The sequence below is a fragment of the Phalangium opilio genome, unplaced genomic scaffold, assembly GCF_054372755.1.
Source record: "Phalangium opilio isolate 3A_F unplaced genomic scaffold, DU_Popi_V2 ptg000329l_1, whole genome shotgun sequence".
Taxonomy (NCBI): Eukaryota; Metazoa; Arthropoda; class Arachnida; order Opiliones; family Phalangiidae; genus Phalangium; species Phalangium opilio.
The window spans coordinates 942,762-960,650 of record NW_028324226.1 but is presented as its reverse complement, the minus strand read 5'-3'; the positions used below and the strand labels follow the sequence as shown (position 1 = coordinate 960,650).

The 17,889-nt window shown below is 37.2% G+C and overlaps 1 protein-coding gene across 2 annotated transcripts; it reads right to left on the bottom strand.

Moving 5' to 3' along the window:
• On the bottom strand, positions 1-15,905 carry LOC149610200 (uncharacterized). Of its 2 annotated transcripts, XM_089859016.1 has the most exons (4): positions 15,713-15,905; positions 7,365-7,474; positions 5,478-5,730; positions 1-3,653 (listed from the first exon to the last, which is right to left on the bottom strand). In XM_089859016.1, exons 1-4 carry the CDS (start codon positions 15,764-15,766, stop codon positions 1,218-1,220), a joined length of 2,853 nt encoding a protein of 950 aa, XP_089715142.1. In that variant the 5' UTR covers positions 15,767-15,905; the 3' UTR covers positions 1-1,217. The 2 variants fall into 2 exon arrangements, with proteins under 2 accessions (XP_089715142.1, XP_089715143.1); XM_089859017.1 differs by lacking the exons at positions 7,365-7,474; positions 15,713-15,905 and adding an exon at positions 6,374-7,307.
• Positions 15,906-17,889: the final 1,984 nt, after the last annotated feature.

Below are 17,889 nucleotides of genomic sequence, written 5' to 3'. Positions count from 1 at the left end.
TTTCATTCATTTTTCTAAAGAAATCAATTTATTTTTAGTAACCACTTCAATCCAACAAGGGGGGTTGGACAACCTTTCGTTAAATCCTGTACACAATAACTTGGTAAGTGTTCGACCCCATAGTTCAATTCAGGGGTATCACCAATACCACGTGGTATCACGCACGCACGCACGCGTCGCAAGTTCTTAGAGACGAAGATAAATTTGAGAAATTTTAATGTTTCTCGAAGGTCGTATCAAGAAGTGATAACTAGTTTATTAGGGAGAAGGTATAAATTCGTCACATTTCCAGCTTTATCTCCAGTCCAAACGTAGGTCCGGAGTTAATCCCCACCTCTAAATTACAACCAGCATCTCATTGGTTCTTGAAAACTCACGTCAGCGCGACGCGTATGACGAAAATTACGTATTTTCCGATTGGGGAGAGGCGAAATAGCTCGGCCTCTTTTTACGTCCCCTCTTGTATTTTGAAGGGGGGACTGGGACTATGGCGCGCGCGAATACTCAGGCATCTTATACCTTCTCCCTAATAAACTAGATATCACTTCTTGGTCGTATCGACAAAAATATCACTTTTATCCTGATTATTACCAAAAATATTAAAGGGAAACTATAGTACGTTAGGACCTGTCTAAAAATATTGTATTTAAAATTATTCCTATATATTAAATTTAATTGTGGCACCAAATTTAGTATTTTTACAAAATTAATTGAAATTAAAAAAGAAAATAGTCTTAATTAAGTTAGATAATACGGCTAAATATTTCAGAGTATAGTGTATTATTGCGTAAATAATTGTAATTAATTATTTTAAGGAAAATTGTCAATTAGAAAGAAAATAAGAAATGCTTGAATTATTGAGGAAGAGGGTACAGTCTCTGATTGGTTAACCATTAACATTTAGAAGTTTACATGAAAGACAGATCACAAAAGTTTTTTTTTATGAAAGAGTCGAAGGTTTTGGAGGAAAAAATTCTAAAACTTAATAATAATTGATTGTTTTGAGAAATATTGGAAGCCTAAATTTCTTAATTTGTTCCTTCAATCGTTCAATATTATTATTATATTGATGACATATTCGCGTTTAAATTGTATCAATTCCCCTCTGAAGAAATCTCATTATTATCACAGCTTTTCAATTAATTTCGCTCGCGGCACCTTTTTATTACGGACGGTAATTACCCTTAAAAAAACTAATTACGTCATCCGGGATGTAACTAAACCGACGCTTCAGTCGACTCCCAACTTTCTTCTTGCCAACCTAACCTCAAATACTCCGCGAACATGGCCCTAGCTTGATGTAGAACGCGTAGAACGTGGTGTTTACGCACCATTTTATCAAAGTGCATGGCAAGTTCGTTATAATCCATACGACTTCTAAGGATAATTTCGCGATGTTGCACCAAAAGGGTTAAACAAATGAATAACATGAATGGATTCCCGCCACCCAGTTCATTCGGAGAAGGGATTTGAACCCGTCTATTGTTTTTACTGGAGAATTCCAAGGCTTCCTCGCAAGGGTTCGTCGTATTCAAATGGAGACTATTTTCCATCAAACCCGAATCCGTTAGTTTACTTTTTTCAGTTTTACCGGAACTTTCTAATTGTATCGAAGCCTCTTTCGAGGATAAGGTCGTACAAGTATCGGAGACGTAACCCTCTGAACAGTTTGTTACGACTGGATTGTCTTCGTATTCTCTTAACCTCGGACTGTCCGTTGGATACGCGCCGTAAGACGCTGATGACGTAGTCGTAGATGAGGCGGACGTATCCGAATCTCCGCTAACATTACGAATTCGTTGTTGTTTATCGTGAAATGTTTGTTTATTAGGGTCGTTTCCGCTGGAACTCCTTATTAAATGAATGGGTATAACAGATTTCAAATGGCAAGCTTGTTCGTCGGGTAAAAGCTCATTTTCTAAAATTTCTCCGTTGCAGATGGAATCCGTGGCGGTACCGACCGAGGAAGATTTATTTTGGTCATCAAAATCGATTTCGCACTGTTCATCCGGCGTGGTACAATATTGCGTGGATTCTTTGCTACTGGTGGTGGCGTTTAACGCCAGACCATTGACTCTAAGATAATCCAAACATTTTCTTCTACGACCTAAGGAACCTATCCTGTGTATATTATTATCGCTTTCAGATTGGTCATCGCTTGTCCAGCTTCTAGTGTCTGGGCCATCGTCGCCTTGACCTTGGTCAACGCTGGACCTTTTCTTTAGTAAATGAGGCGGACAACTGGAGGCAGCGGCGATACTAGAAGAACGTAAAGATTCGGAAACGGAGTTATTCGTCCCCCTTGACTGTGGAGATTCTAAATCAGAGTTGTCATGCGGACTGCTTGGTTTCAAGGGATTCTGGTAATAGTAGTTCCTCGAACCAGGGATATGTCTATTTAAGTTTTCCAAGTCGATCCTTAACTCCCTGGTAATAGAGGTTGTCATGGGTGGATACTCCTGCGAGTCATCAGCGCTGGATTCGCCATCATTAGCGCTACACCTCCTTTCGAAAACGACAGACATATTAGGAAGACTATCGTGATCTTTCAGAGTTTGATTGCCTTCGGAGGAACTTCCTTCTTCAACGCAACAATGACAATCTTCGTGTTCGTGTCCGTAACTACTCTGCCGACTCCTCAAGGAAGAAAACTCGCCTTCGTTGGCGCTCATTTTAATCAGGGCCTTGATGGAAGATGTCGAATTCTGCTTGCGAATGGCGCGGACTTTAGTATAGGGGTTCTCTCGACTATGTATCATGGGGGACTGAGGTCCATTTGCGAATCTTTCTCCCGTGAATTCAATTTCGTATAACTTTAAATCTTCCGATGGCGGAGTAGGTGGCAAAGAGCTCCATAGAACTTCCAGCATCAAAAGAGCGTCGTCGAAAGCGAATTCGCGCTTTAATTCCAATAGCAACCATCGATAGCAAAAGAGCAAATCATCAGCGGCTTGCGTTTTGAGATATTCGAAGAATTGCGGATCGTAATGTTGAAGTAATTCCGATAAATGTTGGAATTTCGTCGTCATGGCAACGCCGTCTAATTGGAAGTTTGGTTTCAATCGTTCCATCAAAGCGCAGAAACAGACGTAGGCGTGAGCTTCGTCTTTCATGGTGACCAAGATGGGAGAAGCCAAATCGCTCATTCCTTGGCAATACGAAACACTGGGGTGATTCAAGGCGTACGTCGTCAGGATATTAAACAATGAGGCTACGTTCTTATTATCATCAGCTCCAGCGTAAAATTTATGCGTGCGATCAGTCCTCAGGACGTCTTTCCTAACCATGTTCGTTACGAATTGCATCTCCTCCGTCATTGTCCGCGTATCCATCATGGATTTCCAAGTCTTGCAGAGCTTTTCGTATTCGGCGCTTTTACGTTTCATGTACGCCATTCGTTCTTTTCCGGATAGACCTTCGGGGTATACGTTGAGGATATGTTTCCAAACAACTTTCCGTAGAGAAGGTTCGATTCCTCCTTGGTACACTGATAGTCTCAGTTCTTTGGGCTTGATCAATCGACCCTCGGAATCCAAGTAATTATGAAATTCGCTGTCAGACATGGGAGCTTTCGAGGGTTTCATGTTTTCGACATTGTTTTCGTTGTCGCCGATATTTAAGGCTCTTTGGACCAAATTAAAGGTGCGTTCCATCTTATGGTTTTCGCGGATTTTGGAAAGAGGGAGCAGGGGTAAAATGTGGATTTGTTAATCCTTTATTGAAATGGGGAGTTTAGGGAAAATGACCAGCAAATGTGCAGGGATTTACGCGTTCTTTGCTTTCACAATAAGCATCAGAACAACAATAAAAATGGTACAAATTAATAAAAGCAAGCTTGCATTTCAAGCTAAATACTACAAAACTATCACATGGTAACAGAAATCGAACCACAAAAGAGGCAATTGTCACCAGGCAGGCGATAAAACATAAGGGGAGTTGGTTTGGTAGTAAAACCAAAAACAACGTGATTTTTCAAGTTATAAGTGAAAAATTATTTGCAAAGAACAATACCCTAAACCAAAGTGCAACCACCTAAAAAAGGCAGGCGACAAACCATAAGGGAAGTAGGTTTGGCAGTAAAACCAAAAACACCGTGATTCCCGCGTGTTTTTTAACAACTAACTAAACCTTCCAATTATTAGTGAAAAATTATTTGCAAAGAACAATACCCTAAACCCAAGTGCAACCACCTAAAAAGGCAGGCGGTAAACCATAAGGTGAGTTGTGTTGGCAGTAAAACCAAAAACACCGTGATTCCCGCGTGTTTTTAACAACTAACTAAACCTTCAAATTATTAGTGAAAAATTATTTGCAAAGAACAATAACCTAAACCAAAGTGCAACCACCTAAAAAAGGCAGGCGACAAACTATAAGGGAAGTTGGTTTGGTAGCAAAACCAAAAACACCTTGATTCCTGCGCGTTTTTAACAACTAACTAAACCTTAAAATTATTCGTGAAAAATTATTTGCAAAGAACAATACCCTAAACCAAAGTGCAACCACCTAAAAAAAGGCAGGCGACAAACCATAAGGGAAGTTGGTTTGGTAGCAAAACCAAAAACACCGTGATTCCTGCGTGTTTTTAACAACTAACTAAACCTTCAAATTATTAGTGAAAAATTATTTTGAATGAACAATACCCTAAACCCAAGTGCAACCACCTAAAAAAAGGCAGGCGACAAGCTATAAGGGAAGTTGTTTTAACTTTGGTAGCAAAACAAAAAAACACAGTGATTCCTGAGTGTTTTTAACAACTAACTAAACCTTTAAATTATTAGTGAAAAATTATTTTGAATGAACAATAACCTAAACCCAAGTGCAACCACCTAAAAAAGGCAGGCGACAAACTATAAGGGAAGTTTGTTTGGTAGCAAAACCAAAAACACCGCGATTCCTGCGTGTTTTTAACAACTAACTAAACCTTCAAATTATTAGTGAAAAATTATTTGCAAAGAACAATACTCTAAACCCAAGTGCAACCACCTAAAACGTCATAGAGTCACGAAAAACCCTTCAACACTGATTTACTAGTTAATGCAAAGCAAAAATGCGTTGCAGCAAATACTACAATCAATGTCTCACCACATCAAAAACCCCTTAAAGGGATTGTAAAAAGTTATCGGCCGTTGAGTAAAAAATTTTCGAAATACGTCATAGGCTTGTGATCGAGGATTGGCGTGCTTCAAAGAAACTTTTAGTTCGTTTTATTTATAAAATTAGCACTTTGGGGAATTGGCCCACCCCCAAAGTGCTAGTTTTCCAAATAAAACGAACTAAGTTTCTTAGAACCACGCCTCTCCTCAGTCACGAGCATCCAACGTATTTCAAACTATTTTTGCCCACCTGCCGATAACTTTTTTACAATCCCTTTAAAAGCCAATAAACAAAATCTTACTAACTAACCAAATACATGACATCAAAAAGCAGTGATTGGTGAATGGAGAAAAAACAACCAAATTAGGAAACTTTGGACTTACATGGTTCAGAAGGGTTCCAGTGAAAGATTGCCTGTCAAGTGGGACACCAGGAGGTCGATTGCGGGTCAAATCAACGGGGGTAATGATATCCCAGTCGTCTAATCCTTCTTCAAAGGGTTTTAATTCAGTCTTCAATTGGAGACAAGGATCAGAGGAACTCAGGAAGGCCGCGTCCAAATCCCAATCAGATAGGAGAGACAAGTAAGTCTCTTGACCTTCGTCATCTCGCGCTAAGTAACTGATAGTAAACTCCCTGTAAAAGTGGAAAAGAAACCGAGAACGTCACTATCAAATCGCGAAGGTTTAGCTTAAAGCACAAACAGGGTTCGGACAAAATTTTTATATTGAAAATCCCTGAATTTTCCAGCTTACCCCTGAACATTTTAAGGTGTTTACCACACCTGACCCATATTTAGCATTGCTTGAAACATGGTTCTATATACCAAACGAAATCCCTGACCCCCCCCCCCCCCAATTTTCCAAATCCCTGACTTATCCAGGTTCCGTACGAACCCTGACAAAGGTTTAAATTACATAATAGCATTCCATGGCGATGGGAATGACGTTTGACCCACGACAGTTTAGAGCATACAAAATGCGAGAAACGTAAGCGGCTTTTGCCTTTACTATCATTACTAGTCTTTCAATGGATTCAACTTTCCTTAAGGGCCCAATATCTGATAACTACACCACAAAAAACAAAGATGGACACCTGAATCCTCAAGACAAATAAATCCAAGTAGCACGCGAACGAAAAACATCACTAATTCTTAGGATTTAACCCATTTAAATGCATTTTTACCGTAATGGCTGGTTTTTACCGACCAAAATTACCAAAAACGGCGGCAAACCGCTTCACTAAAAAAAAGGAACTCGAGCTTGTAACCAAGGCTTACCTTTCATGTTTAAATCGCCCAAAAACTTTCTTCAACTGTATTGTCTTTGTAAAAACGTTGATTATCATTCTGTTATCATCATGTAAATAACGATTAAGCCGAACTTATTCAAATACGCGAGCCGGCCAAAACCGGTTTGCTTCATCATGCCTATGACTCACACACTCGTCGATTCCTATTGGCCATCGCTTGCCGCCAAGAAAACGCGAAAATTTGCGCCAAATAAGCTTTGAAATAACGGCGCGGCACGTGGCTTTTCCTGCTTTTTGGGCAAGTGAAAACCTGCCTTTTAGATTAGGGGAAGGGGAACGCTTGGTGACCTTATGATAGAGGCTATTGGGAGTCGGGACAATACAGGGGAATAAATAGACCATTTGGATGTAACTAAGAGGGGGTGAAACTTTGCCTTCCACCTGTGCTGTCATCTTTTTGTATCATGCCCCTTTTAAGTGCAGATACTGCGGGTTGCCTACCCCATTTTTTACATCGAAAAGGTCTATTCACCGCCACATATTTTATGCCGATCAGGTAAATCAAAAATATCTTATTTTCTATGGAATCTTTCGAGGAATAAAAATGCATTTAAATGGACTTCATTTAAAATCTGGCCATGTGCATAGGATAAAGTGTTCCTTAAAAAGTAGGGCACTGTATTACACGCATAAACATAAGTTCCTAGAGTCCAGACTAGGAGGATTGATACTATTTAAACCAGGAAGTCAGGAGAGGCTACTTGGTATTACACTTTGCCCGCAAATTAGCCTGACCCTCCTGTTGTAAATGGTATCAATCCTCCTAGTCGGAAAACTAAGTAAAATAATAAAAACTAATCCTGCGAATGGTTTAACCCCAATTAAACACCGTCTTTAATTAAGTGGGACAAATCATTCAACTATTTCCTCAAAAATTATAAAGCATTGTTTTTGGCCCGCGAATTTTATTGAAAACAAGACACAACGTTGGTAGCTAAGTTAAAATTATTGTAACTAACCCTTTTATATCGAAAGCTCTCGCCAGCAAACTCTGCAAGACTTCGAAGGAAGTAATTTGTGGGTCCACACTGAACTTGCGGTACTCCGGTTGCATCAAACCCTCGCATTTCTGCAAAAAGAGAAGAAGAAAAAATTACTTACAATCAATGCATTATTCATGGGAAGGTGGAAATACAAAAAAGCAAGAGGCGGCTACCATAGCGTAAGGATCAAGAAAGACCGCGAACACTTTGATGTAATTGGACTTTTTCTTCAACATATTCCAATTAACGTCGCAACCGTTTGGTAATTTCATAAAATTAGTTAAATTGGACACCCGCATTCTACCCTAAAACTCCTTTGTAGATACGCCTGTCAATTTTGATTTTCTGATATGTGGTTATGTCACAGAGAAAACTAGAATACACCCTTATATCCCAGAGACTAACGCGTCAATAAACCCTTGGAAAAGCCCAAAAAGCCTTCATAGAAAGAGAGATGGGGGGAAAAGTTTCATTAAAATACTAAACACACCCTATACGGAAGAGAAGCTATAAGCTAGCCAACGATCGAAGCTATAGCTACGCTCTCGGACGCTAGTCTAAGTGGTCAGAAACAATGCGTGGTGAACTGGACTACAGCCATAGTTGTATGGCTGTATACCAGCTTGTCTTTATTGATTTCAAGTAGATGAACGGCGTGCGCTATGACGCTTAAAAAATGTCCAACGTCATTAGGAGCCATAGAGAGAGAGAGGCTGCTCTTGTTCTGGCATTAAATAGGTCTGCAACAAGTCATGATAGTGGGGGGTTTTTCTGGGGAAATAACCCTAATTTACAGGAGGTAAAAATCTATATATTTCCAGAAGGGGATAATAGAAGTGTGACACTCTGTATCCTCTTAATACTTTAGATATGTAACATGATTCTTCCCAGGCTCATGCAACTTTTTGTTTGCTTTCTGCTCGTCAAACTTCAGATGGGCATCGCACCGTGTTGGAGTGAATTCTATAACTGTTTGGTATTCCAGGGCTCCCACCAAAATCTCAAAAATAAATAGGGGAAAAAGGGACTTTTCACGATAAAAATAGGGTAAAATAGGGACCTAAATTCTAAAATTAGGAACCAAAAAGGGACCACTGGTAAAACAAAATGATATCTATTCTGTGAAAATATCACAAACAGTTAGGAACCTATTACTCTTTTCTATTTTTTAGACAAAATAGGGTATTATTTCTGACTTTCTTTTGTTTATATTCTTATACTAAGGGAGCGGTAGGTAAGACTTGATACTGGCTCTAATGTATAAGGAAAGTTTTTTTTTTATTAGAAGTAACTATTTTCGTATCATGTTTACTGTTTTTTAAAAAATCCACTGAACTAGAATTTGGACCTTTACAGGGTTCGTACAATATTTTTGGAATGAAATTCCCTGACTTTTCCAGGTTTTCCCTGACTAACTTGAACAAATTTCTCTGACCATTTGCAATAACGTACATGGCAAACATATATGAAAACCAGTCTAAATTCAGTCGAATAATTTTTGAACGAGTTGTTATTGTTATAAAAATATGCCAATTAATTCGTTTAAATTTAACATTAAGTAAATCATAAATAACCGGAGCGAGCGAAGCGAGCTCCGCAAATTTGGGGCTCTGGCCAAATCTCAGACAAGACATTTTCAAGTCACCCTTATACTTTTTCTGAGGTTTATAAAAATAGGGTGATTTAAGGACCGAATACCAATTTTAGGGTAGATTAAGGACCTTGTAGGAAAATAGGGACTTTTAGGGACCTGGTGGGAGCCCTGAGTATTTACTAAATCCTCAGCAATCAACCCACAAACCTTGATTGTCTTGACGTGGGACAAAAATCCACAAGCACGCCTTGACAAATAGTTAATCGCTAATAGAGTAATGATGAGGGAACTATTTATCGCGTATGTGATTCGGTTTCGTAACCTTGCTCCAATATGTAAAATGATGTTGGGAAGAATCATGTAGGACACTTCTCTCGAAGAGAAGTATTATATACTTCTGAGATTACAGTGACAAGACCATAAATTAATAACTAGTTAAATCGAGAGTCGAATTTAATCTAAGTATGGGTATTTTCTCTAAGAAAAACTATATATTTCTTGTAGGAAATTTGAACTTGGCAAGACTGTAAACTACAATATACATCCTCGTTCTAACAAAATATTAACAATATAATCAATCAATTTGCATGGGTGTCCAAACAAAGATGATTAGGTTATAAATTCATTAGCGAGCCGAACGTAAAGTCATGAATATTCATACAACGCCTAGATTTTAATGAAATTACCGAATTAGTAAAATTAGATTTAAATCCAGCGTAACCTTATTTGCATATTATAAACCACACAGTTCGTGTTTATCATAAGAGATGAAAAGCCCCGAAGGAAAACCAAAATCGACCTTTCATAAAGTGGAAAACATCTCCGTAAGTGAAAGGGTTGACAAAATAAGGTTCTTTTGAGTAAATAGCGTGGGTGCCAGTTAGGAAAATGTCAAAATATTATTTCTAGATTTCGTTTGTAAAGGTTACGAAGATGTCTCTTTCTGACAAACAAACAAAAAAAATCGACTTTTCTTGACGAAATTAATTATCCGCAGCTAATGATAATATTAAGTAAAGAAACTAATTAATTGGAGTTAAAAGAATTAATTAAGAAATACGTTGGTTCGTGGAACGTTGCGAAACGTTAGATGTCCTAACTGGATATAAAGAAAGCATCGATTTGGTTGCTTTTATTTAGACGTTATAGTTACAAGCACTAGGTCACCCTTATCCCAAGCTTCGTGGACATTAATTAATAATTCAAACAAAGGCAACGTCAAACCAACTCGTGCTTCTTATCAAAACAGTCTATGCTCTTCATACTATACAGAAGCGAAAACAGCCTCGGGTTTTGCTACGAAGTTACGCTGATATTATAAAGACATTCCAAGTATCGTTTCTCATATTAACCTGATAGTTGATTGGAGAAGCAAACCCATTGTTTTACTATAAGAGTTCAGTAACAATGGTCAGCTACACAATTATTCATCAACAACAATTAAGGGGGAGGGTAAACATCTCGGGCTTTGAATAATAACTGAAGGCATTTCATGGTCCTTGAGTTTAGATTGTTTAGGGTCCCTCAAACTCCTTCGGAACAAGGGGCCCCCTTTGTTAGTAGGAGTAGCTATACGTGCTTTGAAAATATCATGGCTTTGGTAAATCCCTTTATATTACACCTATTAAATAGGGATTAAGTTAAGAATTTAAAGTAACTCTTATTTCAAAAATAAAATTGGAACATATCTATTTACTTTTGATTGGACGAACTACTACAACACATGGTGTTCCAAAAAGGGTAATTATAGGACCGACGAACAATGTTTCAAAGGGAAATCAATTTTGAGTCGAAAATGTTGTAACTTTTATGACATTTTGCTAATAAGGGACATGGCTTACACGTTATGGTTAAAGAGAGTTACGGAGAACTGAAAGACAATGCTAATTTAATTTTAAATAAGGGGTCATCCTTAAAATACTCAAATCATTAAATAACTTGTAAACGTTGGACCTTTCTAAGGGCAACATGTCATAGAACATTTTCGACTCAAAATCGACTGGGTCATTGGTAAAATATTCCCAGCACCATACTTGTAAACGCTGGACCTTAGTAAGGGCAAAATGTCTCAAAATTGATTTCCCATAGAACCATCCTACAGTACTTCGGTTCTAACACCCTTTATGAAACACCCTGTATACCCAGGAAACGAGGACAGAATTTGATTAGATAAGGTACAAATGCACCGAAAATGTTCATCATAATTAGCGTAAATTAATTAACAACTTAATATAAAATAAATAAAACGAAAATAAAGTGTTAATATTTTAAAGATCTTGAAGTATGACTCAATCAAGATTAAAAAAATATATATTGCTGTGTGTTAGGTAATATAGAGAAATCTGAGATTTTGATGAATGTTCGTTAATACTTGCACCAGCCAGATTTTTACTTTGATAATTTCTCCAGGGACCGAAAGGGGCGGATAAATAATCAGAATCCTTTTATTTTTTAATATTATCACGTTGAAATATCAGATTTGAAGATTAGAGGCTCGCCGGATTGGGTTATTAGTGTTCCTATTGGTTGCTAAGGGTTCGTTCTCTTTTCATCTTAATGATAAAGAACGGAAAAAAACATGGATTCGAGCCCTAAATAACGCTTGGTTGAATAAAGCCTACAAAGGGTTAAGTCTATAGGGTTGTCTGGTACATTAACCCAACTGGAGATGGGGTCAGTTACTTAATAAAAGAGGTTTTAAGAAAAGCCATTGGCAGGGTTCTGATGAAATTTTTATATTGAAAATTCCCGACTTTTCAAGCTTATCCCAGAGTGGTACTGAGAGGGGTGGAGCTACGGGGACGTGACGTCAATATTGGTAGTCTAAATTGTATGGCCTAAACTGACGACTTTCATCCTGGACTCTTTCATAAATTTCCCAAATCCCTGACCTAAGAACCCCGATTGAATCTTGGTGACCCCAAAAAGCAACCTTTGAATCACTCTGGTTAATTTTTATTTGTACTTAAATTAGTAATTTTAACCAATTAATATTTTGCTGAAGTTAAAACCGGTAAAAACAGAATCGAAACTTTACTTATTATCAGTGCTTGACAGCAAACAACAACAGCATGATAAAGCATGTTTACAAGTAGGGGAGCGGTACATTAAGTTCAAGGAGGTTTTTTTCCGTTTCCTAGAGGGCTAATCACTTCTAGTTCAAATTCCAGATTATTTCTGCCTTGTAATCTAGGGCCATGTTCCAGCCAATGTGCGAAATAGAAAAAAAAAAAAAAAACCTTATTGTTTTCGATCCTATTTGTGGTGACGTCATTAGACAGATTGCAAAAGCGACAGAAAAAAATACCGAAACTCTACGGCAAAATTATGACCTTTGATTAGTTCAAATTAACACCACTGATAAAAATTTATTTCTAATTAAAGAAGAAAACTATTGTCTAGAAACTTGTTTTTCACGTCCAGAACGGGGGATTTATAATCAGAAATTTCCCCAAGGTTTAATGAAAATAACTAAATTTATCTGGCTATTTAACTTCAAAAATATCTCTTCATTATGTTACAATAAGCATCCACTCGAAGCTACAAAGGGCTCTTTATAATAGCATGAATCTATATAACTATGAATATACAGCTCTATCATATGCCCCTTCTATCATGTCGAAGGGGCATATATGTCTATTTGGTTTGGGTGTTACCCTTCTAGCTTTGACGCGTTTTGCGTAGCCAATCACGAGACGAGAGGAAGTGACGTTTCGAATTTACACACACCCGGACTCTCCCTTCCTTCTCCCACTCCTAACACTAGCAGACACGTGACTGATGTCTCCTTCCGCTAAGCCCCGCCCAAACCTTATCGAGAGGTTAGACAGCGTAACGCAGCTGTATATTCATAGTTATATAGATTCATGATAATAGGCAAACACAAGGAGCTAATTAGACATAGTTGAGATGACAGTTTGACCTATTTAGGCTATTGCCAGGCTGTTTAATAATTGAATGCCCCTACCTATAAGCTATCATCAAAGTAAACAAGACAGCTAATTGGACAACGTTTGAATACCACGCGATTAAGTAAATTGACGGATTATCTACTAAGGTTACGGAAAAATCCGCAAAAATAAGAACAAAGTTTGAATAAACATCGTAATAATAGGGTCTACGTGGCTGCGAGGGAATCCAACTTATTTCCCAATTCTGCCAGACAGTTTTTATCAATATTAGTCCGCGATAAGTTCAAATTTCTGGGGGGTTTTTACCCTAAATAAATTCCTATTATGTTAAATACAAACATGTAGTCCCTAATAATCATTAATTTATATTTAAAACCGTTTTACGTCCGTTGAAAATTGGTCTAAACCTAATTTAATAATAATACCAAATTGGGTAAAGCATTCCTAAACAGCTGACATAAACTAGAAACCGAGTTTGATAATGTCAAACGCTGAAACGTAACTTAAGCCCTGAGAGAAAAGACGGGATAAGATTCTTGGCTATTGAACATCTTTTATAAATGTGAAAGTAAAAGGGGGTTTGCCCAGCCAGAGGAGTAAGGAAAGGAGAAGATTCTAAGTGAATGAGGGTTGCTATGGCAACGGGACGACAGCGTGGGTAGGTGGTACAACCCCCCTCCGGATAAAACCTACTCCAGTTTGTAGTTAAGAGGAAAGCGTGGGTTGAGAATCGAGACGACCCGAACTAAGCTTCGCCCATTTTTAGAAAGTCTGACCTAACCGGGGTCGTTCATGTTAAATTGGTACAGCTTATGACTTTGTTTAGGATGTCTGTCTTATCAAAGTCAATCACCAGACTTAAGGTCAAAAGGTCAACGAATACGCGTTTGGGCAGGAGTTGTGAAACTTTTTATCTTAGTTTTTGCTATTTAATCTTGTTTTAATAACTTTTTTAAGTTCTCTAAAAAGAAAAGTCAATCACACCAGACTTGGGGTCAAAAGGTCAACCAAATAAAAATATGTGTTTAGGCTGCAGCAATGAAACTTTAAATTTAGAAGTTTTAGCAACCTAATCCTCTTTTATATCTCAGTTAAGGAAAGATAATTAGAAAGCTAGTTTTAATTTGTTGAAAGCAAAGAGAGTACTTATTACGTTGGGCTATAATTAACTTCATTCAAGCTAAAAGCCACTTTCGGCTATGGTAGTATTCCTTTTTCAATAAGCACTAAACTTTATATCCCACTTTAAAGAACTGAGTAAGAAAAGGCAGTGGGAAAAGTAAAAACATTCACTACTCTTAACTCAGCAACACCAAATTATTTATATAGCCAGAATCTATCCGCTGAACAAAAAATGTTTACCAGCATTGGGCCTAGTAATCCTAAATGGTCACACAATATATACAATAAGGACTTGGCAATTCGGGCTTAACTCCGCCCCCAGCGCCATTATGGTATGTTTTTTTTAACAGAATGAAAGCTACATAAGCCCCTCCTCCTGGTATGTTTTTTAGCACTAGTGGAAGGTAGCCTGCCGTTGCATGACGTAGTACTGCCAAGCCCCTATTGGGGGGCGGGGGGGGGGTCATTTTACCAGCTTATCCCTTTTACACTCTTTATTTTTCATCATTAGATACCAAATATAATTTAACATGTATTTAGATTGGGGTTTAAAACTAATCTTAACAATGCAAGCTTTAACTTTTCCAGGGTTCATACAACTTTTGGAAAACAAATTTCCCTGAGATTTCCAGGTTTTTCCCCATATACTTCCCTGAGTTTTCCAGGTTTTTCCCGTATATGGAGTATCCTATGGAGCAAATGTTAACGAAGGAGTGGGGGACTGGGGCAAATAGGGCTATAACATAATCAAAGGACATCCCCGTATCTCTAATATAACCAGAGTTATTAGCGTCCAAAGTATAGTGTAATGTTAATCCTATGGAGGGGGGGTATTTTTATACACATTTTGCTTAATTACTCGGCCCCTGTTTGACACAGATTTCCCTGAATTTTACTAAAAATTATAAATTTCCCTGAGGTTTTTGTCAACTATTTATTTCCCTGATTTTTCCAGGTTTTCCCTGTTTTCCAGGTTTGTATGAACCCTGAAATGTTTACCAGCATTGGGCCTACTTATCCTAATGAACCCTTACCTAAATGGTCACATGGTCACACAATATATGCAATTGGGGGGCGGGGTCATTTTACCATCTTATCCCTTTTACACTCTAAATTTTTCATCATTTGATATCAAATATAATTGAATATGTATTTAAATTGGGGTTGAAAACTAATCTTAACAATGCAAGCTTTAACTTTTCGCATTATAATCACCAATCAAATTAACTATGTGCTAAACAGATGTTTAAAGAATAATTTAACGATTTGTTAAAGATTTTCAAAGAGCATATGCTATTTACCCCTCTTTCTAGGTTAATTGAGATTAATGTATTAAATTTGTCGCAATATTTGTTCCGAAATTATCCACGAATTAGTATTATTCGGGTCAATTTCGCTGCTGCCATTATTAATAATGAATAATGCCCCAAACAATTTCAAACAGAACATTCTTAATTTGAATGAACATTTTTTTAAATGATATAAAATAAGTCATCTTAAGAATTACTGACCATGCACAAAAAAAAACTATTTCTATACGTATTTCGTTAGTTGCAAACAATAACTACCAGAAAACATTAATTAACATAGAACAAAAGGATTAATTATGTTTAAGTGCTCCCTTGACATTCAAACATTGAGACCAAGGCTTAGGTTCGTGTCAAAGACATTATGGTTATGGTATTTTAATTCTTTACCTTTACTTTAACCCTAACGGCTTCCCGGTTGTGATATCCCAGGATTCCAGACATGTTGATTGTAATTGGTGCTTTAAACTATTTACAGTCTCTTAATTAACGCGTTTTAATTATACTTTTACCGTTAAAGAAAAATTCACGTCGTCCTCCATTAGATTCACTTTGCTAATGAAAGGAAAGGCTTTCCGACTGACCGCCAATCAGTTAACGATCAAAAGTTGCAACTCGCCGTAACGCCATCTAGGACTCTAGGTTCTAATCGCCGAAGCTCTTACGATGTAATATGGTTGGCGCGAAACTTACGAACTTTAAGCCTTGATCTGAATTTTTAAATAATTGAATAATTTTGTAGATAATATAATAAACTCAGCGAATAGATGAAAGTTCATTGACACTCAAATTAAAAGGAGTTGTTGTTAGGGCTTTGATAAATAAAAAATATAAAACAATTAACAGTTACAAAAACAATAGATGGCTGGCAAAATATCGTGATTATGATTTTTTTAACTTTAAAATCATTTGTTTGTATGTTATCTCAAACTTCATCTTTAAACTAGACTAAATAGCAACGAAAGAAGCGGATTTTCAAAACTTTATCAGAAATGAGAAACATTTATCTTTAATCTAAGAGATCAAAACGACACCTTAAAAGTTCATAAACTATTGTTTATATCTCTGGTTTTAATTGACTTAAACCACGGAGCTGTATTGTACTGAGCTAAAACATTTTTTAATCATCCGCGCTAGTTTGAACTTTGATCTATTAGCTACCAAAAACAAAAGAGGATATAGTGGAGAGGATGAGAAATTGAGATATTTTACATGGCTTTATTAGGACTTCTTGCATTAATATTTTATTTATTTGACTAATTTTCATTTTAATAACCGCTTCACCATATTTAACCAATAAAAGGCCAGAGAAATAAGCGCTCGTGTAGGGAATCTGAGGAAAATTTTCAAAGCATGAACTTACTCTCCTATGTCTTCAGCAGGGTTGGAAATGAGGTGAATTTTGTTAGTGGTCCTCGGGACCAGTGACCCCTCATGTTGGAATTATTAAACTGGTCCTTGGGACCAGTGACACTTGCATTAATTATTTTTTTTACTGGTCCCATTATAAAATTTCTAAATTGGTGAGAATAAGAAGCGCGTAAAGACACAAAAGTAAAGAAGCTGAAAGTTCTAATTGATTTTGAATTTTTCACTGTAGAAAAAAGTAGCGTATCAAAATCAAAAACAGTTAACTTTTATTTCTTATTACAATTTTGCGACTAGTTGCCACTAAATATCAATCAACATGTCTAATGATATTTGAAGTTCTTCATCCTTTTCTGAACTATCCTTATTGCGTTTTACCAGAAGTATATAATACTTCTCTTCGAGAGAAGTGTACCACAAAGCGGGGTAAGTGAAACGTCACTCTTGCCAACATCGGAACATTTAGAGCAAGGTTATTAAGACGAATCACATACGCGATAAATGGTTCCCTCATATTACTCTATTAGCGTTTAAATATTTGGCAAGACGCGCTTGTGCATTTTTGTCCCACGTCAAGACGAGGTTTGTGGGATGATTGCTGGGGATTTAATGCCAAACAATTATAGAATTCACCTTACGGTGCGATGCCCATTTGTAGTTTGATGATCGGAAAAGCAAACTAAAAGGGTGAGCCTGGGAAGAATGACGTTACATAACTAAAGCATTAAGAGGATACAGAGTGTCATCCTTCTTCTATTATCGCCTTCTGGTTTTACATAATTTCGGTGGCTTCATCAGTAAGCTAGAGTACGAGGTGCCCACTCGATCACACACTCGACAACGCAAGCTGCTCGCGCCATAGAAGCCCATTCAATCGGACAAAAATTACGACTTTTTTTACTATCGGCGGGGAGTTCGAAGGAACCCAAAATTAACATTAAGTTCTATGGGAGGAGGTAGGTTTTTGGACAGATCCTTTGTCCTATTCATCCAAATGACCTGAAATTTTAATGAGACTTGTATTTTGACGTGTTTTATTATTCTAAAAAGGATTCAAGCTTTTAGAGTTGATAGAGTTGTTTAATAAAAATTAATTTCCAATGTCAAAATTGTAAATTCAGTACTTATAACCGTTTTCCAAGTCTCCAAGATAAAAAACCCAACCCCATACTCCTTGTCCAAAACATGCCTTTTAGAAA

Excerpts from the sequence above, each read along its gene's own strand:
- LOC149610200 (XM_089859016.1), bottom strand. The coding sequence starts at position 15,766 with ATGTCTGGAATCCTGGGATATCACAACCGGGAAGCCGTTAGGGTTAAA. Across the intron at positions 7,475-15,712 it reads CCGTTAGGGTTAAAGTAAAG|AAATGCGAGGGTTTGATGCA; the intron begins GTAAAGAATTAA and ends CTCTTTTTGCAG. Across the intron at positions 3,654-5,477 it reads CTGGAACCCTTCTGAACCAT|ATGGAACGCACCTTTAATTT; the intron begins GTAAGTCCAAAG and ends GAAAACCATAAG.